Genomic DNA, 25,309 nt, shown 5'->3' on the forward strand with positions numbered 1-25,309 from the left:
TGATTAAAAAGAAAGTCCAGACCTTTTGATGGAACGAAATACTTTTTGTCCACTCTTTTGTTAGTAGGTGGCACTGATGTTGGTGTTTGCCAGATATCTTCAGCCACCTCCATAATGGCTTCATCTATCGGTAGGGCAATCCTCCGCTGTTGTTTCGGGTGCAAATTTTTGAACAGTTTATGTTGTTTTCCTTGGGTCTCAGTAATCTGCATGTAACGAGCGAGCCTGTCTGGCTCCCCGCTGTCTCTGCTTCCCCCCCTTTTATGTAGTCCCCCTCACCCCTTGTGCTACCCCACTTCCCTCCTTCCTGTGCTGTGTGCCTCTCCTTCTGTGTTCCGTGCCTCCTTCCTCCGTTGTTCTCTCCTCCTCCTCTATTCCTCCCTCCTCCTCCTCCTCTGCTCCTTCCTCCTCCGTTCGCTCTGTCTCCTTCCTTCCTCCTCCTTGCTCCTTCGTCCTTCCTCCTCCTTGCTCCTTCGTCCTCCCCTGTCTTCCCCTGTTCCCCTTTTAAAATCCCCCCGCCGGCGTCCAGTCCTGGTGACGTATGACGCCACGTCACCAGGCTCCTCCCCCGCCGTGCGTCCGGGTCTGATGACGTCAGACGCCGCGTTGTCAGGCTCCGCCCCCGCCTCACGTAGACGTCCTGGCGTCGCCCCGCCCCTGCTGCGCCGCCCGTTATCCAGGCCGCGGCAGAGGAGCAGGCCCTGCAGGGTTGCCGCACTCCCAGGAGAGCCAGCGCGATCGCGGGCTGAGTGCGGGGCGGGCCGCCGGGTGGGGTGCGGGGGCGGCGCGACCCGTCACACACCTCCCCCTCCAGGTTCGCCTGTTCCTCTCCTCGTGTCTCTGTGGTCTCTTCGGGTATTCTGGAAAAAAAATCCGCATTCCCATGGTCTCTCCCTGCCCGGTGGCTCACTTTAAACCGGTAGGGCTGCAGCGCCAGGTACCACCTCTGGATGCGGGGGTTGGCATCCTTCATAGCCTGGAGCCACCGGAGAGGTGCGTGGTCGGTCACCACCGTGAACGTACTGCCTAGGAGATAATATCGTAACATGTCAACGACCCACTTGACCGCCAAGGCCTCCTTTTCTATTGTTGAATACTGCCGCTCCCGCGGGAGCAGCTTGCGGCTCACGTATACTATAGGGTGTTCTTCCTCTCCCTCGCCCTGGGACAATACCGCACCGAGCCCGCTCTCGGAGGCGTCCGTTTGCAAAATAAATGGGCGAGAAAAGTCGGGCTGTGCCAGCACGGGGGCTTGGGTCAGCCGTTGTTTTAGGGTCTCAAAGGCCTGGGCACACTCGGGGTCCCACCGCACCTTCTTAGGAGCCGCGTTCCTGGTTAGATCCGTCAGTGGGGCCGCAATGGTCGCAAAATCGGGCACGAAACGCCTATAATAACTGGCGAGTCCCAAAAACTGTCGGACCTGGCGCTTCGTGCTCGGGGGGGGATAGTTTCGTAGCGCCTCCATTTTCCCGATCTGGGGCCGTATCTGCCCTCCCCCCACCGTGTACCCCAAGTACGACACCTCCCGTTGGCCAAACTGACACTTCACGGGGTTAGCGGTGAGCCCAGCTTCCTGAAGGGAGGATAATACTGCCTCTATTTGCTGTAGGTGTTCGGCCCATGTAGCGCTAAAGATGATTATATCGTCGATATAAGCTGCCGCGTACGCCCCATGGGGCCGGAGCACCAGGTCCATTAGCCTCTGAAATGTGGCAGCGGCGCCATGGAGGCCGAAGGGCATCCGCTTGAATTGATACAGGCCGAACGGCGTGGAGAATGCGGTCTTCTCGCGGGCCTCCTCCGTCAGCGGGATTTGCCAATACCCTTTTGACAGGTCGATAGTGGATAAGTATTGGGCATTCCCCAGTCGCTCCAGCAATTCGTCTATCCTCGGCATTGGGTAGGCATCGAACACAGACACGGCGTTGACCTTCCTGAAATCGATGCAGAACCGGGTGGTGCCATCCTTCTTAGGGACCAGTACGATGGGACTTCTCCACGCGCTGCGGGATTCTTCGATCACCCCCCACCGCAGCATTTTGTCCACCTCGTCGCGTACCGTCCCCCACAGTTTCCTGGGCAGCGGCCTGACCGGCTCTCTCACGGGGCAGCCGGGCGCGGTCACGATCGGGTGATGAATCAAGTTGGTCCGTCCTGGTGTCTCCGTCAGGACCTGTGAGAACCTCCCCAAGGTTTCCTGTAGCCCCCTGCTCTCCCCTGGTGTGAGGTCCGGGTTCAGGCGAGGCCGGGCGGCTACTTCTTCTCCCCTTGATTCTGAGACCCACCCCGCCAGGGCTTCCCGGGACCGCCATGCTTTAAGCAGGTTGACATGATAAATATTGGTTGCCTTCCGCTTCCCGGGCATCCTGATCTCATATTTCACGTCCCCGACCCTCCTGACCACCTCGAAGGGGCCCTGCCAACTAGCTAGCAGTTTGGAGGACTGCTCGGGCAACAGGAGGAGGACCCTATCCCCGGGCTGGAAGGTGCGCAGCCGGGCGCCCTGGTTATAGTGGCGGGCCTGCTTCCCCTGTGCCTCCTCCAGGTTACGCTTGGCGAACTCACCCACCCGACGTAGCCTTTCCCTGAGCCTCAGGATATACTGTACTGTTCCTTGCACTCGGGTCTCCTGCGCCTCCCAAGCCTCTCTCACTATATCTAGGATCCCTCTGGGCTGCCTACCATACAGGAGCTCGAACGGGGAGAACCCTGTGGAGGCTTGGGGTACTTCCCTTACTGCAAACAGGAGGGCCGGCAGGGCCCGGTCCCATTCTTTAGGCTCCTCTTCCACGAATTTCCGGAGCATCCCCTTGAGCGTCCGATTAAATCGCTCCACGAGCCCGTCGGTTTGTGGATGGTAGACCGACGTCCTCAAGGTTTTTACCCTCAGCAGGCGGCACAGTTCCTTCATAAGCGCCGAGGTGAAATTCGTCCCTTGGTCAGTGAGGATTTCTCCGGGTATGCCTACTCGTGAAAAGATTTTAATCAGTTCATTCGCGAGCGTGGGGGCGGTTGCGTTCCGGAGTGGCACTGCCTCGGGGTATCGGGTCGCGTAGTCTACTACCACGAGGATATACTGGTACCGGTTCTTTGTCCGCTCCAATGGTCCCACCAGGTCCATAGCGATCCTCTGGAATGGGACATCTATTACCGGCATCGCCACTAGCGGGGCCTTGGCCACCCTTCCTGGTCCCATCTTCTGGCATTCCGGGCAAGATTCACAAAAGTCTTTAGCCGCCCGGTATATGCCAGGCCAGTAGAACCGCTGCAAGAGACGCTGCACTGTTTTCTCATACCCCAGGTGCCCGCCCCAGGGGTTGCTGTGAGCCAGGTCCAACAGCCGCTTGTGATGTAGCTTTGGTACGACCAGCTGCGTGACCACCTCCCCGTCCTCCCGTCCCTCAGTGATCCTATATAGTCGGTCGTCCTGGATCTCAAAGCGTGGGTAGGTCCTTTCTCCTTCCGCCCCTGTGGTCGCACTTCCCCACGCATGCTGCAGGAGGGGGTCCTCCCTCTGTTCCCGGACGAAGTCAGGGGACCACTCCCCCTCCGTGCCAGTCGGGCCCTCCCCGGCCCTGGCTCCCGTCCCCCTCATTGGGGCCTCTGCGTCCTCTGTGGCCAAGGCGGCTTGGTCCCCCTGCCACTCCCGGAGGGCCTGCCCGAACCCGCTCCAGTCTCTTCCGAGGAGCACGGGGTATATTAGTCCCGGTACAAGGGCGACGTGGGTCCTCCCTTCCGAACCCCCATCCTTTAAGTGCACCCAGGCAGTGGGGTATGGCTCGACTCGCCCGTGTACGCATTGGACGAACATGGGGGGTCCCCGGGGCTCCCTGGGGGAAACCAGGTCAGCTCGGACCAGAGTCTGGCCGCAACCCGAGTCCACGAGGGCGGTGACTATCTGGCCCTCAACTTCCACCTGACGCAGTATCTTTCCCGCAGCCTGGGGCCCCGACCTGTTCTGCCCCGCCATTACCTGCGTAAAGGAGCAGTCCATCAGCGGGCAGTCCCGTTTGAAATGTCCTTCTTGGCCGCATTGGTAGCATGCCCCCCCGGGGCCCCGTGCCGGGGGAGGATTGGTCTTTCGATCCTCCAGGGCGGCGGGGCGGGAGGTTGGCTCTTCCCTCGCGGGTCGGCTCCACACCGGTGCTAGGCGTCTGCCCCCACCGCGGCCGGGGCTGAGGGGGGCAGCCGGGCCCCTTGCCTCCCCTTGCCGGAGTGGGGGTCTGGTCTCTCTCGATGCCCCACTGGAGTGTTCCCCCCGCGATCCGACTCCTTCCCTGCCTCCCTCAGCTGACATGTAATCCTCCATAAGGGTCACCGCGTCGGCTAAAGACGTAGGGTGGTGCCTTTTCACCCACCGCTGGCCTTCCCCCGGAAGGATGTGTAGGAACTGCTCCAAAACCACCTGCTCCGCTACCTGGGGTCCTGACCGCTGCTCGGGCTCCAGCCAACGCCAACCTGCCTCTCTTAGCCGCTGTGCCACGGCTCGCGGGCGGGCCCCCGGGGCGTATTTTTCCTGCCGGAACCGCTGTCTATAAGTCTCTGGGGTGACCCCTAGCTGGTCCAGGATTGCCTCTTTTACTTTATAATAATGTAGGGCGTCTCGCGGGTCTAGACTCCGATAGGCCAGCTGAGCTGGGCCCGTGAGGTACGGAGCTAGCAGCGTAGCCCAATGTTGCTCTGGCCACCGGGCGGCTGTGGCTACCCTCTCAAAAGTGACCAAGAAGGCCTCGGGGTCGTCGGCAGGGCCCATTTTAGTCAGTCTTACGGGGAGCTGAGCTAGGGCCCCGCCTTCCGCCCCTTCCCCCCCCGACCGCTGGGGCTGGCCCCCGGCCCGCATTTTCCCACTGTCTCACCCAGTGGTCCTGTTGCGCCCGGAACTGCTCAGTCACGTCACGCAGTAGTTGGGCCTGCTGCTCCCGATGCGGTGTGGCCAGCTGCTGAAGGAGGGCCGTCTGCTGTTGTTGCTGCTGATGTTGGTTGTCCGTCAGCCATTTGAACACGTCGGCAGCGTCCATGGCTCCGCGTTGCGCCGTCGCAGCTTTGCTGGGCTGCTCGTCCTGGTACCCTCACCTCTTCCACCCGTGGGTTTTTTTTTTTTTTTTTTTTTTCCCCTCTGTGAGTTGTTGTTGGGGTTGCTGTTGGGGTTCTGTGACTTTAGCTAGAGTTTAGCTGCCCGCATTCTCCACCACGTGTAACGAGCGAGCCTGTCCGGCTCCCCGCTGTCTCTGCTTCCCCCCCTTTTATGTAGTCCCCCTCACCCCTTGTGCTACCCCACTTCCCTCCTTCCTGTGCTGTGTGCCTCTCCTTCTGTGTTCCGTGCCTCCTTCCTCCGTTGTTCTCTCCTCCTCCTCTATTCCTCCCTCCTCCTCCTCCTCTGCTCCTTCCTCCTCCGTTCGCTCTCTGTCTCCTTCCTTCCTCCTCCTTGCTCCTTCGTCCTTCCTCCTCCTTGCTCCTTCGTCCTCCCGTCTTCCCCTGTTCCCCTTTTAAAATCCCCCCGCCGGCGTCCGGTCCTGGTGACGTATGACGCCACGTCACCAGGCTCCTCCCCCGCCGTGCGTCCGGGTCTGATGACGTCAGATGCCGCGTTGTCAGGCTCCGCCCCCGCCTCACGTAGACGTCCTGGCGTCGCCCCGCCCCTGCTGCGCCGCCCGTTATCCAGGCCGCGGCAGAGGAGCAGGCCCTGCAGGGTTGCCGCACTCCCAGGAGAGCCAGCGCGATCGCGGGCTGAGTGCGGGGCGGGCCGCCGGGTGGGGTGCGGGGGCGGCGCGACCCGTCACACTGCACCTCTTGCGATTGTGCTACCCGTCTAAAAAGATCTTGGAACTCCTTTAGATCATCAAGGGGTGACGTCTCGTCCGGAGTTATAGCTTTGACAGGCGAAGATACTGAAGAATTAGCATTAGAAGACTTGTCTGGTTCTGACTCAGAAAGTTGTCCCTCCTCCAGGTCTGACTGCTGTGACCTGGGGGTCGGGGATCGTGGGGGTAATGCAGGCCTCCGCAAGGGCTGTTCCTGATGTCTAGAATGTGTGGAACATGGACTTATTGAACGACAGGAGCATGGTGACCTACAGCGAGATCGCGACCGACTACAGCGAGAAATTTCATCATAATAACGGCTACGGTAATGCGAGGCATGTTGAGCAGAGTGTGAAGGTGACGAGTGTTTAGAGGATCTAGCGCTGCCATGCCTGTCATAGTACGAACGCCGTGACGAGTATGTTATGGAGTATCTGGAAGGAGACTGAGACCTGGAGCGCCTATGGTGTGAACAACTACGTTCCCTATGGTAGTGATGATGAGAAGACGTACTGCGGTTATAATGCTTCCTATGACCCATATTGTGATCAGCATGAGTAGAGAGGTGAGGGGATGCCACCGGAGAAGGTGAGAGAGAGAACACCTGAACATCTGACTTGGATGGTACCGTAGAAGCCTGAGGTGGTAGCTGATCCTGACAAGAGGTCTGCAGGGTTGCAGACTCAATGGAGTGTGATGAAGCAGGCATTTGATCCGTAGGCTGCACTCCCGGTGCGCACGGTGCTGAGGACAGCTTCCTGTGAGGAGAGCTGAGTGAGGAGGCTGGCGGGGTCGGCACCGGGAGCGTGGGTGCCGACGGAGCTGGCCCTTTAAGGGGCTCCTGCGGTGCCGGCTGTGGCCGCGGCTTTGACGTGCCGGGCGGCTTTTTTGCTGCCGGTGCGCGGGCTGCCCTGGAACCAGAAGCACCCGGCTTTCCTCCTGCGCTGCCCCGCGGCTGCGGGGCTATTAGCAGGGACTTAGAAGGAGAGGCTCTCTTCCTCTTTGGGGAAGGTGCACTCGGGGAAGGAGCCCTCCGCTTTTCCAGAGTGGGGTCTGAGGCAGAGGATCCTGCCGAAGTAGAAGGCATCAATGCCTTGTCAAACAAAATTTCTTTTAGCCGCCTTTCCCGCTCCTTGCGGGCTCTAGAGGTAAGCTTGGCACAGTGCATGCACTTTTGGGGAATATGTGCCTCCCCAAGGCAGCGGACACATGCAGAGTGGCCATCCGAGAGCGGCATAGACTCTCTGCACACGGAGCATTTCTTGAAACCGGGGGAGCCCAGCATATTAAAAGGCTGAGAGGGCTTGTCTTACGCCCCTCTCTATGGCAGGTTGTTCTTCTGCTCCCGTTTCCTTATAAGTTTCAGTTTATTTTGTATTTCTATATTATTTTAATTTATTATTTCTTCTTCCTTTTTTTTTTTTTTTTTTTTAAAAAATGAGCCGGTGGGCTAAGGCTGCGGCGAAAATGACCGGAGTCGCAGTCTAAACCGCCGGTTTTAAGATTAATTATGCCCGGGTTATTTAATTTCTCGTTTCTTTAAAAGGCCAAGCAGTAAATACACGTTATTTTATATTCTTTCTTAGACTTCGCTGAGGTAAAGAGGAGATGAATAGAACTCCGTCCGCGACCAGGGGCGGATGAGAGGAACTGGCGGGGATCGGGTCGCGCGCGGCTGTTCAAAGGCGCGAAGACTGCTCGCGCATGCGTGACCCGGTCGATTACAGCTATGGCAAGCTCCGATTCGCGGCGCCGGGACCAGCCCGACACCAGACGTGGAGCACCCACGGGGACTACCCGAAGAAGAAATAAAAAATGTTGACACCATAAGTAATCAAAAATAAATCAATGTAATAAGACTATGGGAAAAGATATACCAGAGGGTAAATTTGAAAATTTGGCCAAAAGATTAATTTTAGATTGCAAAAATGCTACAGAAACACATTTGTGCTTAAAACATGCCTTAACCACAGGATACAAGTTATGTGTCAATGCTAATGAGAATAAAAAGATCTATATGCAACCTATAAAAAAACGGAGAACCTCAAGTTTTTGGGAACACAAACCAACAGGAAAAAAGGGTTGATGCTTTTATGCACATGTGCAGAATGTAGGTATAGGCAAAAAGTCACATCATAAAAAGAGGGTGCCTAAATTGGAAAAAACTGAGCTACCTACAGAAAAATCCAGCAGGAACCATCCCTCTACTGATGATTACTTAGAGGTTACCCATCAGATCCTAACAGTATCTAGGGCAGGAGTGGGGAACCTCAGCTGGCTTGCCTGGATCTGGCCCCGATGCTCAGGGATCCTCCACGCATTGGGGAACGCATGCTGGCACTCCAGCCCCCTGCTACCCACCCACAGGGCTAGAGCACACAAAATCTACTAGCCTGGACCCCCCCCCTAGGCTCTGATGTGTGAGGGGAATATGAGGAGTGCCTTTTTCCTTCTCAGTCACTTGTATGCGGCCCTGACTGATTTTTCTGTGGGTCAGCGGCCCCTGACCCAAAAAAGACTTTTCACCCCGATCTAGGGAGATGAGAGTTTGATGACAGTTATACTTTGTGCATGGATATCTTTACAATTTATGCCTCTGAGACTCTTGCTAGACTCACCGCTGCAGCCTTTAGCCATCCTGTGGAGGCTTCACTCACTTTTACGGCCCCATTGTGCTCCTGGGCCTGGAAGGTCACATTGCCCAGAGACAGGACTCCAGCCAGGATTGCCTGCATATCCACCTGCTCCTAAAAAACAAAACAGAAGTGTTTCAGGGCTGGAACATATATGATGAGCAACACGCAGCCCCCTTCCAGTGGAACTTCAAACTTTCTACAGTAATGGAGGGAGAGGAAGGTCAGGTATGTGGCAGGAGAGCAGCTCTGAACTGAATACACCAGCCTGTGAGCAGCACAGCAAATGGAAGAAGGGAAGTGGATATGGAGCAAAAGGGCTGAACTGAGTGTGGAAACAGCAGTCAGGAACAAGGATCCCATGATTCTACAGGTGGGCATGTCTAGAAAGAGACAGTGACAGAGTATCCAAGGTTCTCACCTGCTCCTGGAAGCCGACCATGTCTAGAGCATTACGCATCTCCCAGTACTTGTGCTTCCAACAATCAGCCACAACCTCTGCTCTGAACCAGCCACTTATGTACCTGAGGAAATGAGTCAACCTATCATTATTTGTATTAGGATACAGTCTAGATACTGTGATGCTTTTTACTTCTGTAGTCTTCATCTTTTGCACACTACTATATTATTTTCTGTACAAATATATCTTGTGAGATATCATTTGAAAACTCACAATTGGTAAAATGTGTGTGGCAACATTGTATGCAAAGTTATGAGATTCTATTGTATGGTGTTACTAAGACATATTTCCATCTGAGGAGCAACAAAATCAATTCCTCAGAGACAGAAGACAAACTGATGTCTCAGCCAGGTATCAACAGGCCAAATGGACCATCACCTGCCAAATAGCTATTCTTTGGTGGGTAAAGTGACACGATAAAAAAACCCTACATCTTAAAAAGTAACAGCTTGGGGTTTTGTTCCACTAAGATTTTTTATCTCTTGAACCTCAGCTGGAGATCCTTCTCAAAAAAGGCATGGAACTATAACATCATTCTCCCTTTCTCTCTACCTACAGCATCCATGATATCTGAAGAACAAAAGAAGCAGCACAGGACAGGTGGAGGGATCTTGACTGAAGGAAGTTCAGCTTGCAGGACTACTGAAACACGAGGTGAAAGAGACCTTGGTTTGAATTCACTCAGGTTTATTATGTTAGGCCAGAGATGGGCAAGAGGCAGCCAGCAGACCAGATCCAGCACACCACGCTGCAGGATCCGGTCCACAGCTGCCTTGCCAGGACCCTTAGGTAGAGAACAGCCCATGCTTTAAACAACTACTTGCTCTCTGCTCTGGACACTGAGGAGGGAGGCTTCGCATGCTGCCCCGACCACCAGAAAAATCTCTCAGCACTCATTGGCCAGTTTCTAGCAAATAGTAGCTGAGAAATTTTGCACGGGGCAGATGAAGTGTGTGAAGCCTTCCTCCCTCCCTCACCCCAAGCCCAGAGCAGAGTCACATGGAGCAGCCAGCTGACCATCCTGGGACTGCAGCTCAGGTTCCTGCAGGGCTGCTGGCTGGAAGCCACCTAGGTAAATGCCTCCAAGCCAGAGCCTGCCTCTGGCAACCCACCCCCATATCTCCCCAATCACCTGCCCCAGGCCACCACCCTCTGTACCCCTTTCTCCCATTCTCCCAGGTCACAACTCCCTCCCAGACCCTGCACCCCCTTCCCTCAGGCTAAAATCCTCTCCTGTGCCCATACCTCTGTTGAAGCAAACGCCTCACTTAGTTTACGCAGCTAAACAGACAGTTTTATTGGCCAATAAAAGCAAAGTGAGCCAAACATGGTTTTAGCAAAGCCGGGCCCAGTAAGGCTGGCTAATACAATTAATTTTAGTATTTTATACCCTTAACCAAACAAGTTTGACGTTAGGGCAAGAAATTAAAGCGAACTTTAAAGAGGAATTATTATTAGCAGAGAAAGAAACAGGTTTAGAGGGAGTTTGAGCTTTAACTCAAAATAGTTTAACAACACATTTTAACAGCGCATCCTTTTGGCCTTTTCCCACCTTGGTGAAGGCCAGTTTACTTCCTTTAGCCTACGTGCAGACACAGGAAACTGAAATGGCTTTTGTTATACAGAATGGCTTCTAGCTAAATATGAAATGGTTTCTACACCTCCTCCCCAACCCTGCACCTCTGCTCCAAACCCTCTGCACTCCCCTTCTTCAAGGTCATTACTCCCTCCTAGACCCTATACTACCTCCTAGAACATCTCACCCAGGCCAGAATCCTCTCCTGCACCCATACCCTCTCCTGGACCCTGCACCCCAAACCTTTGCCCCAGATTGCAACTCCTCCTTTCACCCAAACTCCTTCTCAAACCCTACACCCCATCCTGCACTCGAGTCTCCTACCCCAAGTTGCCTTCTGCACCCAACCTCAGGAGGGGTTACCTCACACCCTCTCCATGGAAGTGTAGCCCTTAACCACTTGCCAAAATCTTGGGAGTGGCCCCCCCCATTAAAATTATTACCCACCCCTGTGTTAGGCATTAGTTGTATTGTACTTTTGTTTTTCTAGTAACCAGTTCTGACACTTATGCTTCAAGATCTATGCTTTTGAAGTTAATTAACTTGTTTTATTGTTTTAATTAAACCTTTGTTTTTGAAATGAAGCATTTGGGGAACTCCATTTGGATAACAGGATTTGTACATGTCATGTTGTATTAATAAAATGACAGATTTTATATGAGCTTGTGTTGTCCAGAAGAGAGTTGGACAGTACAAGGCACACATTTCTGGAGAAAGTCTGGCACTGAGAGTGGCTGGCTATAATGCTCATACACTATAACTGGGAATAATTTACATGCTGGAGCCTGTATGTGAATAGATCAGGAGTGGCAGCTCTCACAGAAGGGCAATGTAAAGGGCACCTAGTAACCTATCATTGTAAAGGGTCAAAGACGATAAAGCCATTACGGAGAAACAAAATGATTTCTTTGCTTCAGTCTTCACGGCTTAGGACATTGGGGAGATTCCTGAATCTGCACCATCCTTTGTGGGTGATGAATCTGAGGAACTGTCCCGGATTGAAGTGTCATTAGAGGAGGTTTTGGAACAAATAGAAAAACTTAATGTTAACAAATCTCCGGGACCGGATGGCATTCATCCAAGGGTTCTAAAAAAACTCAAATGGAAAATTGCTGAGCTATTATCTGTGGTTTGTAACCTATCCTTTAAATTGGCTTCCGTACCTAATGACTGGAAGGTACCCAACGTGACACCAATATTTAAAAAGGGCTGTAGAGGCGATCCTGGCAATTACAGACCGGTAAGTCTAACTTCAGTACCAGGCAAATTAGTCGAAACAATAGTAAAGAATAAAATTGTGAAGCATGTAGAAGAACATAATTTGTTGGACAAAAGTCAACATGGCTTCTGTAAAGGGAAATCCTGTCTTACTACTCTGTTAGAGTTCTTTGAAGGGGTTAACAAACATGCGGACAAGGGGGATCCAGTAGATATAGTATACTTAGATTTTCAGAAAGCCTTTGACAAGATCCCTCACCAAAGGCTCTTGTGTAAATTACATGGCCATGGGATAAGAGGGGAGGTCCTTTCTTGGATTGAGAACTGGTTAAAAGACAGGAAACAAAGGGTAGGAATAAATGGTACATTTTCAGAGTGCAGAGGGGTAACTAATGGTGTCCCCCAAGGGTCAGTCCTGGGACCAATCCTTTTCAACTTATTCATAAATGATCTGGAGAAAGGGGTAAGCAGTGAGGTAGTAAAGTTTGCAGATATTACAAAACTGTTTAGGATAGTCAAGACAGAAGCAGACTGTGAGGGACTCCAAGAAGATCTCACCAAACTGAGTGATTGGGCAACAAAATGGCAAATGAAATTTAATGTGGGCAAGTGTAAAGTAATGCACATCGGGAAAAATAACCCCAACTATACGTACAGTATGATGGGGGCTAATTTGGCTATGACAAATCAGGAAAGAGATCTTGGAGTTATCGTGGACAGTTCTCTGAAAACTTCCACGCAGTGTGCAGCGGCGGTCAAAAAGGCAAATAGGATGCTAGGAATTATTAGGAAAGGGATAGAAAATAAGACACAGAATATCCTACTGCCCCTTATAAAACTATGGTATGCCCACATCTCAAATACTGTGTACAGATGTGGTCTCCTCACCTCAAAAAAGATATTTTGGCCTTGGAAAGGGTTCAGAAAAGGGCAACTAAAATGATTAGGGGTTTGGAATGGGTCCCATATGAGGAGAGGTTAAAGCGACTGGGACTTTTCAGTTTAGAAAAAACGAGGCTGAGGGGGGATATGATAGAGGTTTATAAAATCATGAGTGGTGTGGAGAGGGCCGATAAAGAAAAGTTATTTATTAGTTCCCTAAATAGAAGAACTAGACGACACCAAATTAAATTAATGGGGAGCAGGTTTAAAACTAATAAAAGAAAGTTCTTCTTCACAGAGCGTGTAGTCAACCTGTGGAACTGCTTGCCAGAGGAGGCTGTGAAGGCTAGGACTATAATAGAGTTTAAAGAGAAGCTAGATAATTTCATGGAGGTTAGGTCCATAAAAGGCTATTAGCCAGGGGATAAAATGGTGTCCTTGGCCTCTGTCTGTCAGAGGCTGGAGAGGAATGGCAGGAGACAAATCGCTTGATCATTGTCTTCGGTCCACCCTCTCTGGGGCACCTGGTGCTGGCCACTGTCGGTAGACAGGATACTGGGCTAGATGGACCTTTGGTCTGCCCCAGTACGGCCGTTCTTATGCACCTCAAATAGGAGAGCAGAGGGGACACAGATGTTCATCAGTCCAGATTGTATCCTGATTTATCACACAGGCCTCATATGGGTGCCTCATATGAGACAGCGAGGACACAGGGTGTGGAAGGGAGAGCAAAGTAAAGAGAAGGGAGTGATTCTCCTTAACCACTGGCAGAACGAGGAACACAACCCAAGTTTTCTGAATCCCAGACCAGCAGGTCTTATCACTAGATCACATTACATCTCTGTTCCGATGCCAACTCCAGCCTTCCATGACAATCCCCAGTCCTGTGCTTTCCTCTCATTACTCTGCCCTCACAAATCCTCTTCCCCCACTCCTTCCAGATGAGGCTGTAGAAGTCATAGTATCATAGAGCTGGAAGAGACCTCAGGAGGTCATCAAGTCCAGCCACCTGCACAAAGGCAGGGCCAATCCCCCTGCCCAAAGGCAGGACCAATCCCAAACCAAGTCCATTATTCTGACCTCCACCCCACTGAGAAGCCAATGTAGGGCCTGCCATTCATATACCTGTACAATGAGGGATCTAGCAGCCCATACATCTCCCTTTCCTCTGCAGTAAGGCCAGCAAACATATAGTAGAAAACATGAAAATTCCTCTCTCCAGCATCTTGTTGCACCACACGTGACTTCTCCAACAGATACTCACTCAGCTTGGCACCCCTCACTGCATGGAGAAAGGGCAGAAGGAAAGAAATAATGACACAAAATGAGGCGTTCAACACATCCAGAGACCTAGCCCTGGGTTTCACCTGTATTCCTTTGAAACCTCAGCTGTATGTATTTTCCAAAGCGACTGCTGTTGTCATTCATCACTGTTTGTGCGTTGCCAAAAGCTTCGAGCAATGGGTTCACCTGGAACAGAAATGCACAAAGTTGACGTGGAGGTTTAAGTGTAGCCCAAGGTCCAGTGTGCTTCAACAGCAGTCCTGGAAACTACAAGTTGTGGACTACAAACTGCAGCATGTTGGGAGAACTTTCTGGTTCCTGCCAGGATGTACTCTCTATCCCCAGCAGGGTCTCAGCAGGGACTGAGCTAGAAGCAGCATGTGATCTGCATGCAGAGAGAAGGGGCTGCTGGACTGTGATCCTGTTCTATGTATTTGTTTACATAATAAAGCCTGTTCCTGGTGGTTTGTCTAAGTGGGTGTCTGGTCTGAGGTGGACACCCACTAATACACAATTGCAGAGCACACCAAGGAGCCTCAGGCCTAGTCTCCCACAGTTGTTTAAGACATCACAAGGCTTCCGCTATGCTGAATAACCTTACAGTGGGCTAGTGAACAGGAGGGGTTACATAAGGAACAGAGAATCTTTAATATTCCCTACCATCAACAGTGGCCCAAGTAGACTGCAGAAAGAATCAGAGGTATCATGTAAAATAGCCTCATGGCCTCTTGAAAATCCAGAGGGAAACACATAAGATTTGAGTTGATGAAATGCAGCATGAAATACACAATTTAGCAAAATAATGCAATGCAACCTTGGATTGTATAACATCCTGGAGCAAGGAGAGCACAGTAATGCTTGTCAGATCCTGGCAAAAACCCTTGGGATTCTGCCCTCAGCCCCTTAATCCTAGAGCCTCACACTCCTACCAAGCAGGAAGGGTGAAGAGGGGTCCCTTTCATGGGTGGCCCCACATGGGATCTTGTGTGCAGGTCTACACAACTCAAAGTCAGAAAGACAGACACACTGTGGGAAGTTCATAGCAGAGGGAAAAAAAAGTAATATGGGGCAAAAGGACTCAGAAGAGAATCTGTTAAGCTTGGTTAATAATAATTGGAGATCTTAACTCCTGCATCTCATTGGCAGCTCATGTTCTACTGCAACCTTCATTGCTTTCCATGATTCTGTCTTCTCTCTGGGAAGCCTGACCTACATTTTTTGTGCCTACGTATATGGCCTTTCACCTGCCTATGTTAGGCCAGAAGTTGTACAAATAAGCCCATATTACCAAGTAATGGAGATTGGCATGTATAATTGACCTGTCATTCATTATTTGGTACGTAAATTTGTGGGACATTTGCAAGTTTTACTAATGATATATTTCCTCCCATATCACTGATATTATATTGAATGGCAGTGAACCAAGAACAGATCTCTGTAGGAATCACTTAAAAATAGTGTCACTAGAGGACAATTCCCAATTACAAGAGAAGGTTACTCACTTTGTGCAATAATAGAGGTTCTTCGAGATGCTCCACCTTAGGTGTCTTGGGTGGTGCTGCGCACTTAGTTGAAGATTTCTGGTAGCCGTGCTCTCCAGCGTACCACGCATGCGAGGCAGACAGCATGTGTGGTGCCTCCACCATGCATGTGCGGCAACCATCTCTTCAGTTCCTTCTCTGCCTCAGAAGGAGAATGTGGCCCACCAAAGCAGAGGGGAGGAAGCGAGGGTGGTGGAACACCCACAGGGACAACCATCTCGAAGAACCTCCGTTATTGGACAAGATGAGTAACTTTCTCTTCTTCTTTGAGGAGTGTCCCTGTGGGTCCTCTACCTTAGGTTACTATGAGCCGTACCCGTGAAGAAGGCGAGTGCTTCAGTTAGGGTTAGGGTATCTTGTACCATATGGAGGACAGTGTTGCCAAAAAGGGAACCCTTAGAGGGGTGACTATCCAGGGCATAGTGCCTTGTGAATGTGTGGGTGGAGTACCACATGGCCACCCTACAAATGTCCATGAGGGGAATGCCCCACATGTAGGCCGTGGTAGTGGAAGTAGCCCTAGTTGAGTGGGCCTTGACATGGAATGGGGGTGACTGTCCTCTAGTAGTACAAGCTAAAATAATACCTTCCACTATCCACCGAGATATCCTCTGAGTGGAGATAGGCATGCCAAACAATCCCTTCATGGTGGAAACGAACAGTCTGTTTGTTTTGCGAAATTGCTTAGTTCTGTCCAAGTAGAAGGAAATCGCATGTCTTGCATCAAGTGGAACTTGCGTGAGGTTTTGGGGAAAACACAGGTAAGATCATAAGATTATGTTACAGTGAAAGTGTGAGGAAACCTTTGGGAGGAATTTCAGGTAAGGATGCAAGACTATTTTGTCTTTATATAATATGATGAACAGTGGGTCTGACATGAGAGCACCAATTTCACTGACTCTCCTGGCCGATGTCAGTGCTATGATCAAGGCCACTTTCATGGAGAGATGAAGCATGGAACATGTTGCCAGAGCTCTTGCTTTTACTGCGCCTTGTCACTCGCCACTGGAAGCTCCATCTACGGGGTGCAGTACATCCCACCCGACACCAGTGTGACGGCGTTTCGGGGTCCCCAGCCTCCTGCACCCTCGTAGTGGCACGAACAGACTCCACCAGCCAGTAGAATAGAGGGAATTTATTGCTCCTCCAGGATACAGCACAGCACAGATGTAATCTGGTTACAGGAACTGGGGCTAGGATGCCTCAGCCCCCCTTGAGATGGGGGAGACTGGGCCCCTAAATTCCAGCCTCTTTCCCTAGGCTGTCTCCTCCATGATCCCAGACAGAAACTAACTCACTCCAGCCCTGCCCCCAGCCAGGGCTCCACCCTCCTTTTTCCCATTGTTTCGCTCCTTAGAGATCACTGGGCAGACAGGTTCGAAGCCCCCTTTGCATAATGATTCATCCCCTGCCCTGCTGGGCTGTGCTGCAGCCAGCAGCCAGTGGAGGTCACTCACAACCCACTGCCCAGCATAGAAACCAGCAAGGTACCCCCCACTACGTCACAGCCTGTAAGTATATGTCATGCTCTATGCACCATGTCCAGAGACGGAGAGCTTCTCTGCATAACAGGAAAGATCTGGTGCCTGCTTGCCTGTTTACGTAAAAAGTCGTTGCTTGATTGTCCGTGAAAATCTGAACTGTACAATTTTTTATTTGATGAAGTGTTAACACGCATAGAATACTGCCCTGAGCTCCAGAACGTTTATGTGGAGGCTGGATTCCTGGTCTGACCCTTGATCCTGGGTAGTGAGGTGGCCTAGATGAGCTCCCCACCCAAGGAGAGATGTATCCTTTGTAATTGTCTTGGACGGGATATGTTTGCAAAAAGGGACACCAGCGCACGTTTCTTTGGTCTGTCCACCAGTGGAGGAGAGCTTGATATTGGTTCAGACAGACACTATCTTGGAGATTGAGTTGTATACTGTCCAGAGCCAATGTTGCACTGATTGCATGCAAGACCACCACGGTGACTGCGGCCATGTGGCCCAGTAGCTGTAAATTGTTTGCAACCAATGCCAACAAGAAGCGTCCACATTACTCTTCACGTGCGGGCAGTGGCACACACTCCCTGGGGGACGTGTTTGCAATACAATGGAACGCAACGTTCTCATATCTCATCGTTGTGCTTGGTGTGTCCTGTATTATCATTATGAGGTCTCTGATAGCGTGAAATCTGTTGAGGTGTAAGGAGGCTATAGCCATCATGTAGTTGAAGTGGGCTCCGATGAATTTGATCGTTTGTGATGGTTGGAGTTTGCATTTTTTAAGGTTGATCTGTAGCCCCAAAGTGCGAAAAAGGGATCTGGTGAGGGAGACTGCCTCCAGTGCAGCCAAACTTGTAGTTGCTCTTATTAGGCAGTCGTCCAGATATGGGAATATGGAGACTCCTTGTCTGTGCAGTTGAGCAGCCACAACTGCTAGTACCTTTGAAAATATCCTTGGGGCTGTAGAAAGCCCAAGGGAAGGACCGTGTACTGGTAGTGTTTGCTGGTGACTGTGAACCTTAGGTACTTGCGATGTGCTGGATGTATGGAGATCTGGAAATAGGCATCCTGAAGGTCAAGAGTCGATAACCAATCGTCTTTGTTCAGGTGGGGACTATTGTGGATAGGGTGACCATTTTGAATCGCTGAGATCTTACATGTTTGTTTAGTCCCCTGAGATCGAGAAAAGGTCTTCATTCCCCTGACCTCTTTTCAATGAGGAAGTAGTGGGAGTAAAATCCCCTGCCCTCATATTGTCGTGGTACTTGTTCTACTGCTCTGAGATGGGGTAGGTGTTTGACCTCTTGTATGAGCATTGTCTCATTGGATGGGTCCCTGAAGAGGACACAAATCCATGGGCCTGGATTTAATGCATCCAAGGGTACTGAGGGAGTTGGCAAATGTCATTGCGGAGACTTTGGCCATTATCTTTGAAAATGCATGGAGATCGGGAGCGATCCCGGATGACTGGAAAAAGGCAAATGTTGTGCCCATCTTTTAAAAAAGGAAGAAGGACAATCCAGGGAACTACAGACCAGTCAGCCTTACACCTCAGTTCCCAGAAAAATCATGGAGGGGATACTCAAGGGATCCATTTTGAAGCACTTGGAAGAGGGCAAAGTAGTCAGGAATAGTCAACACGAATTCAGAAAGGCAAGTTGAAGAGTCGTCTCAGGAAGATGTGGCAGATGGGACTGCTTTCTCTGACATGGCCGCTGGTGAGGGCTGGCGCAGTGGTGTAGAGTACAGTGTGTCGGAGGCTGGTTTTATGGCACTTTCCAGGGAAATTAACTTCAGTTGTAACTCCCTCACTTTACGTGTGCGGGCTGTCAAATGTTTACAGTGCTCGCAGTGTGCCATGAGGTGCTTTTGGTCAAGGTACCCTCAGTGCATCCAGTATGTCTACACTAGCCCCCTAGTTCGAACTAGGGAGGCTAATATACGCATTCGAAGTTGCAAATGAAGCCCGGGATTTAAATATCCCGGGCTTCATTTGCATCTTCCCGGGCGCCGCCATTTTTAAATCCCCTTTAGTCCGAACTCCATGCCCGCGGCTACACGCGGCACGGAGTAGGTAGTTCGAATTAGGATCTCTAATTCGAACTACCGGTACACCTCGTTCCACGAGGAGTAACAGTAGTTCGAATTAGAGATCCTAATTCAAACTACCTACTCCGTGCCGCGTGTAGCCTCAGGCACGGAGTTTGGACTAAGGAGGATTTTAAAATGGCGGTGCTTGGGAAGATGCAAATGAAGCCCGGGATATTTAAATCCCGAGCTTCATTTGCAACTTCGAATGCCTACATTAGCCTCCCTAGTTTGAACTAGGGGGCTAGTGTAGACATACCCTGAGAGTGCCCATCAGATATAGGAATTAAAAGCCTACAGGATAGGCACTGTTTAAAACCTGGGGAACCCGACATCCCAGGCAGAATATCCTTGGTGAAAAAAAAATCTAACCCTAGGTAATGTAAGAACTAATAAAGGGAAAAAAAATTGAATTGCAACTAAGACTAACAGCAAAACTTGAACGATATAACTGGAGAATTGAACAAGTAACTAATCATCCTAACTAAGAAAGGGAAAACTAAGTTGGAGAACAGAGAGGTTCTGACTGATGCCGCCAGCAGCAGAGAAGGATCTAAAGGGACGGTTGCCGTGCATGCGTGTTGGAGGCACCACGCGTTCCACAGGCGTGGCACATCGGAGAGCACAGCTACCAAAAATCTCCGACTAGGTGCACAGCAGCACCCAAGATACCTAAGGTGAAGCACCTGCAGGGACACTCCTAAAAGAAAAACTCATATTTCCTGATCAGTTAATCGGTTAATATATATAGGGCTACATTGATGTTGCATAGTGCTAAGGAAAGACAGATTTTGACTCCCTCAGAGACCTGATGGGAAGAATCCTCTGGGATGCTAATAGGAAGGGGAAAGGAGTCCAGGACAGCTGGCAGTATTTTAAAGAAGCCTTATTGAAGGCACAGAAAGAAACCATACCAATGCGTAGCAAGAGAGGCAAACATGGTAGGAGACCGGATTGGCTTACAGGAGAAATCCCTGGTGAACTTAAGTACAAAAAGGAAGCTTACAAAAAGTGGAAACTTGGACAAATGACCAGGGAGGGGTTTAAATATATAGCTCGAGAATGCTGGAGGGTTATCAGAAAGGCGAAAGCACAATTGGAATTGCAACTGGTTAAGGATGTGAAGGATAACAAGAGAGGTTTCTACAGGCATGTTAACAAAAAGAAGGTGATCAGAAAGGGTGTGCGGCCCATATTGGATGAAGGAGGTAACCTAGTAACAGATGATGTGGGGAAAGCTGAAGTACTCAATGCTTTCTTTGCCTCTGTATTCACGGACAAGGTCGGCTCCTGGACTTCTGCGCTAAGTGACACAAGATGGGATGAAGATAGACAGCCCTTGGTGGGTAAGGAACAGGTTAGGAACTATTTAGGAAAGCTAAACGTACACAAATCCATGAGTCCGGACTTAATGCATCCGAGAGTACTGAGGGAGTTGGCAAATTTCAAAGATAATGGCCAAAGGCTCCTCAATGACAAGTGAAGATCGGGAGAGATCCCGGATGATTGGAAAAAGGCAATTATTAGTACCCATCTTCAAAAAAGGGAAGAAGGACAATCCAGGGAACTATAGGCCGGTTCACAGTTCCTGGAAAAATCATGGAAGGGATCCTGAAGGAATCCATTTTGAGGCACTTGGTTGAGAGGAAAGTGATTAGGAATAGTCAGCATGGATTCACAAAGGGCAAGTCGTGCCTGACCAATTTGAATAGCTTCTATGATGAGGTAACTGGCTCAGTGGACATGGGGAAGTCAGTGGATGTGATAGACCTTGACTTTAGCAAGGCTTTTGATACGGTCTCCCACAATATTCTTGCCAGCAAGTTAAGGGAATGTGGATTGCATAAATGGATGGTAGGATGGATAGAAAGATGGCTAGAAGGTCAGGCCCAACAGATAGTGATCAATGGCTCAATGTCAGGATGGTGGTCAGTTTCTAGCAGAGTGCCCAAAGGTTCGGTTCTAGGACTGGTTTTGTTCAATATCTTTATTAATTAGCTGGATGAGGGGATGGATTGCACCTCAGCAAGTTTGCAGATGACACTAATCTAGGGGGAGAGGTAGATACACTGGAAGGCAGGGATAGAGCCCAGAGTGACTTAGACAAATTGGAGGATTGGGCCACAAGAAATCTGATGAGGCTGAACAAGGACAAGTGCAGAGTCATGCACCTGGGACGGAGGAATCCCAAGCATTGTTACAGGATGGGGACCAACCAGCTAAGTAGTAGTTCTGCAGAAAAGGACCTGGAGGTTACAGTGAATGAGAAGCTGGATATGAGTCAACAGTGTGCCCTTGTAGCCAAGAAGGCTAATGGCATATTAGGTTGCATTAAGAGGAGCATTGCCAGCAGATCCAGAGATGTCATTATTCCCCTTTATCTGGCTCTGGTGAGGACACATCTGGAGTACTGTGTCCTCTTCTGGGCCCCCCACTACAAAAAGGATGTGGACGTATTAGAGAGGCTCCAGCGGAGGGCAACCAAAATGATTAGGGGGCTGGAGCATATGACCTATGAAGAGAGGCTGAGCGAGTTGGGTCTGTTTAGTCTGCAGAAGCGAAGAGTGAGGGGGGATTTGATAGCAGCCTTTAATTTCCTGAAGGGAGGTTCCAAAGAGGATGGAAAAAGGCTGTTCTCTGTAGTGACGGATGGCAGAACAAGGAGCAATGGTCTCAAGTTGCGGTGGGAGAGGTCCAGGTTGGATATTAGGAAAAACTATTTCACTAGGAGAGTGGTGAAACACTGGAATGGGTTACCTAGGGAAGTAGTGGAGTCTCCATTCCTAGAGGTGTTTAAGTCTCGGCTTGACAAAGCCCTGGCCGGGTTGATCTAGTTGGGATTGGTCCTGCCTAGAGCAGGGGGCTGGACTTGATGACCTCCTGAGGTCTCTTTCAGCTCTATGGTTCTATGATTATATGACAGAACTATTATGCATAACCTATATTAAATTAATGCAATTACTTTTATCAACCAAGCATGTGTTCTCATAAAATGGATTATCTAACAAGACCTATTTTCCATGAAACCATATTGATTGGCATTATTTACCCCACTCATTTACTGTCATGACCATGAGGGATGGCCAGCAGCCTGGGGACTAAGGGGTTAACTGTACCTAGCCAGGTAGCACTCAGCCAATACGAATGCAGGTAAGAATTTCAAACTGGAACAAAGGAATTTTTGGTTTTTCCCTCCTTTGTCTCTGAGCAGTTGACTCTCCAGATACTGAGGGGGACAGGCAACATGTCTCTCTCCAAGAAAAGACTCTTCACCATCTGTAAGTAGGGCAAAGTCTAGATAAATCTGTTAGGTTTGATTGTTTTATGGTTTGGGAGTGGGAATCTGATGTCTGTGCATTTAGAAATGAGATTTCCTCTCTTTTGTAACTAAGTTTTGTTCCCATGGGAAAATTCCCCATGAGCTTATTAACTGGTGGCTCTTACCATCTAGCCAATCCAACTATGCTTGTAACAGGAGGATTGTTCGTTAATAAAAAAGCTATTTCTTTTTTATTAACCTGGTATTGGTTCAGTTCTGTGTCCTGGAAAATCTGTCTGTGGAATCTGCATGCCTCTGACTAGGGGATAGCAGCCACAGACTGTAGTTTGTATTTGTTCTTTTCTTTTTCAAGCTCTTTGGGGAAAAGAGCTTTGGGTACCCTGGGGTTGGTTTGAAGTGTCCACCCCTGTTTGTGGGTTCAAAAGCACTTAAAAAAATGACTGGAGATGCCTATCTCCTAGAACTGGAAGGGACCTTGAAAGGTCATTGAGTCCAGTCCCCTGCCTTCACAGCAGGTCTGCTCCTGACAAATTTTGCCCCAGATTCCTAAATGGCCTCCTCAAGGTTTGAACTCACAACGCTGGGTTTTAGCAGGCCAATGCTCAAACCACTGAGCTATACCTCCTCCTTGATAAGGGCAGTGGATTTTTAACCCCAAAATCTAGGTTTTTAGGATTTTGGGGGGAAGTTTTATACTAAAGCCTGGAGAGACAAGGTTTTAGAGTACTTTTGCAGGCCCCCATTTCTACATTCATTGTGCCAGAGTGGGGAATCAGCCTTGATAACCCCATATCAGCCTTTTCATGACTTTGACGGGGATCAACATCAGGCTAACCAGCCTGTGACAAGAGACATACTGCTAATTATTTTTAATAATTGGCACAACATTGGCTATTTTCTAGTCCACTGGACTAAACTATTCCCAATACTCTATTAATGGTTCAGAGAACATTGTAGCTGATTTTTTAAAGATTCTTAGATATAACTCAACAGGATCACTTAAGATGTAAGTGTTTTACTTGAAAAGATGCTGTTTAACATCCTCCTTAATTACCGACAATATAAATTATTTCAGTAATCAGTATATCATCCTGCTTTTTGACAAATATTTAATGAATCCATGTGTCTTATCTACATGGTTAGCATTCTAGTGTTGGATTTATACTTTTGCCAGATTTGCCTTTACTCTGTGCTTTTGCCACTTCCAGTGAGTCATCTGCAGAACCCCCTGAGCCAAATGTGAGTTGCTCTGTGGCTGTCCCTACATCTATCCAGGGGCATTCTCCTTCAGTGACTCACCTGCAGGATCTGCTGTTCCAGTTGAGAGTTGCCCTTGCACAGATGCATGATGTGTTGCAGCAGCAGCTTTGTACTCTCTGTTTTCCCTGCACCGCTCTCCCCACTAGCAAAAAAAGAGCAGAGGGTGAAGACAGGAAACTACCACCACTAGGACTCAGCTGTTCTTCCCCTTCTGTCTCAGTGCATCTCCCCTTTCTCTGAGCACACACATACCACTCTCCTATTGCACGGCTACAGGTGCCTCCTACTGGCAAGTGCCCACATTAGCACTATCTAGACCCACCCCCTCAAGGCAACAGGGTTAGTGGGGCATCAATCCCTTGGTAAGACTCCAACTCAGTGTAGCCACCTAACACCCTCCACTTGAGAGTCTTCCCTGACCCTACTGATAGAAGGGTCTTACACATACTGACACTATCTCTCACCTATCTGTAAACTTTACCCATTGGGCAGTCCCTTAAGAAACTGGAACAAAAGGAATTTTGTAGTGTCCCTATCTCTTGGCAAAAAGGGAGATATGACCTTGAAAGGCTCCTTGTGATGGGTTCAGTTGCTGGACACCCTCCCTCTTGGGACTGTCACTTCATGTGCTGAACTACCACTGAACCAACCTTCATGCCCTCATGGGTGCCGCTCCATTCTCTCCTGCTGACCCAGGCCCTCAGGCCTCCTCCAGCAATGACACAAATATAGGGTCATAGCTCTCTGAGGTATAATAGAGACACTGAGATCAGCTCAGCTCTGGGAAGGTTCAGTTAAAGGGACTTGCCTCATCACCCAAATGCACAGCTTCAATGGGACCTCAACCCCAGATAAATTAATCTTACTTTGTATTAAGTTTTATACAAGGTAAGCTCATGTTTGCCCTCTTTCTCATGGTAAAGAGAGATACAGACTCCTGCCCCTCCCCCTCAATAACAATTACACTGGGTTTATTAATAAACTAAAGTGATTTTATTTTATTAAGTGGTCATAAGCAATACCATACAGAACAATGCTGACTACTAAAAAAAAAAAAAAAAACCAACATGCAAGCAAAGCTTAATACACTAAGAAACTGGTTACATGTAATGGTTCACCCTCAAAGTTGTTCTAATAAGCTTCTTTCACAGACTGGAAAGCCACCCACTCTGGGCTCAATCCCCACCCTTGTGCAACATCCTCCTTTCCCCTCCCTTACCTGCTCCCCATTCAGTCTTAGATGTTTCCAGCAGCCATCTAGAGTGGGGAACACTGATGACTAAGATTACCTCACTCCTGCCCTTAAATAAGTTTTGTATAAGTCAGGAATCCCTTGTGTTTAGTCTAAACTTTCTCACTTTCAGTGGAAAAATACAGCAACCAAGATGGGTCGCAGCATCAGATGACATGGCCACATATCTTGGTAGGACTTACCATGTCCCCACCTTCCAGGCTTACAGGAAAAACAAGTCTATTGACAGATCATTGTCCTGAGTATTGGACCATTAAATTCCTTAAGCATTAACTAATAACCTTCACTTAACCTGACTACATTAGTAATGCCAATTTATCTCTCATATTTCTAATTCCAAATATAGGAATGATACATGCATTCAGATAGGATATACACATTCAGATTATAACCTTGCCAATAACAGATCACAAAGTATCTCGCATAAAGCATATTCTGGTTATGTTATATTAATTTTTTCATACAGCATATGAAATGCTCCATCACACATCTGCCTCAATCAATCCTTCACATACACAAAAGAGAGTTACTCACCTTGTGCAGTAAC

At 49.5% G+C, this 25,309-nt stretch overlaps 1 protein-coding gene across 10 annotated transcripts in view; it reads right to left on the bottom strand.

Moving 5' to 3' along the window:
- LOC102461674 (myosin-IIIb-like) overlaps positions 1–25,309 on the bottom strand; it is a 166,044-nt gene that overhangs the window by 114,984 nt on the left and 25,751 nt on the right. For all 10 annotated transcript variants that reach the window (XR_012898732.2, XM_075914722.2, XM_075914723.2 and 7 more), the window contains 5 exons: positions 23,550–23,652; positions 13,938–14,040; positions 13,696–13,852; positions 8,856–8,958; positions 8,420–8,548 (listed from right to left, as the gene is read on the bottom strand). Coding sequence is in view for 9 of the 10 variants with exons in the window: in XM_075914722.2 (XP_075770837.2) it covers positions 8,420–8,548; positions 8,856–8,958; positions 13,696–13,852; positions 13,938–14,040; positions 23,550–23,652 (595 nt within the window). In the remaining variant the exon portion in view is untranslated. The remainder of the gene's footprint in view (positions 1–8,419; positions 8,549–8,855; positions 8,959–13,695; positions 13,853–13,937; positions 14,041–23,549; positions 23,653–25,309) is intronic.

The sequence above is a fragment of the Pelodiscus sinensis genome, chromosome 6 (genome assembly GCF_052426305.1).
Source record: "Pelodiscus sinensis isolate ZL-2025 chromosome 6, ASM5242630v1, whole genome shotgun sequence".
Classification (NCBI taxonomy): Eukaryota; Metazoa; Chordata; order Testudines; family Trionychidae; genus Pelodiscus; species Pelodiscus sinensis.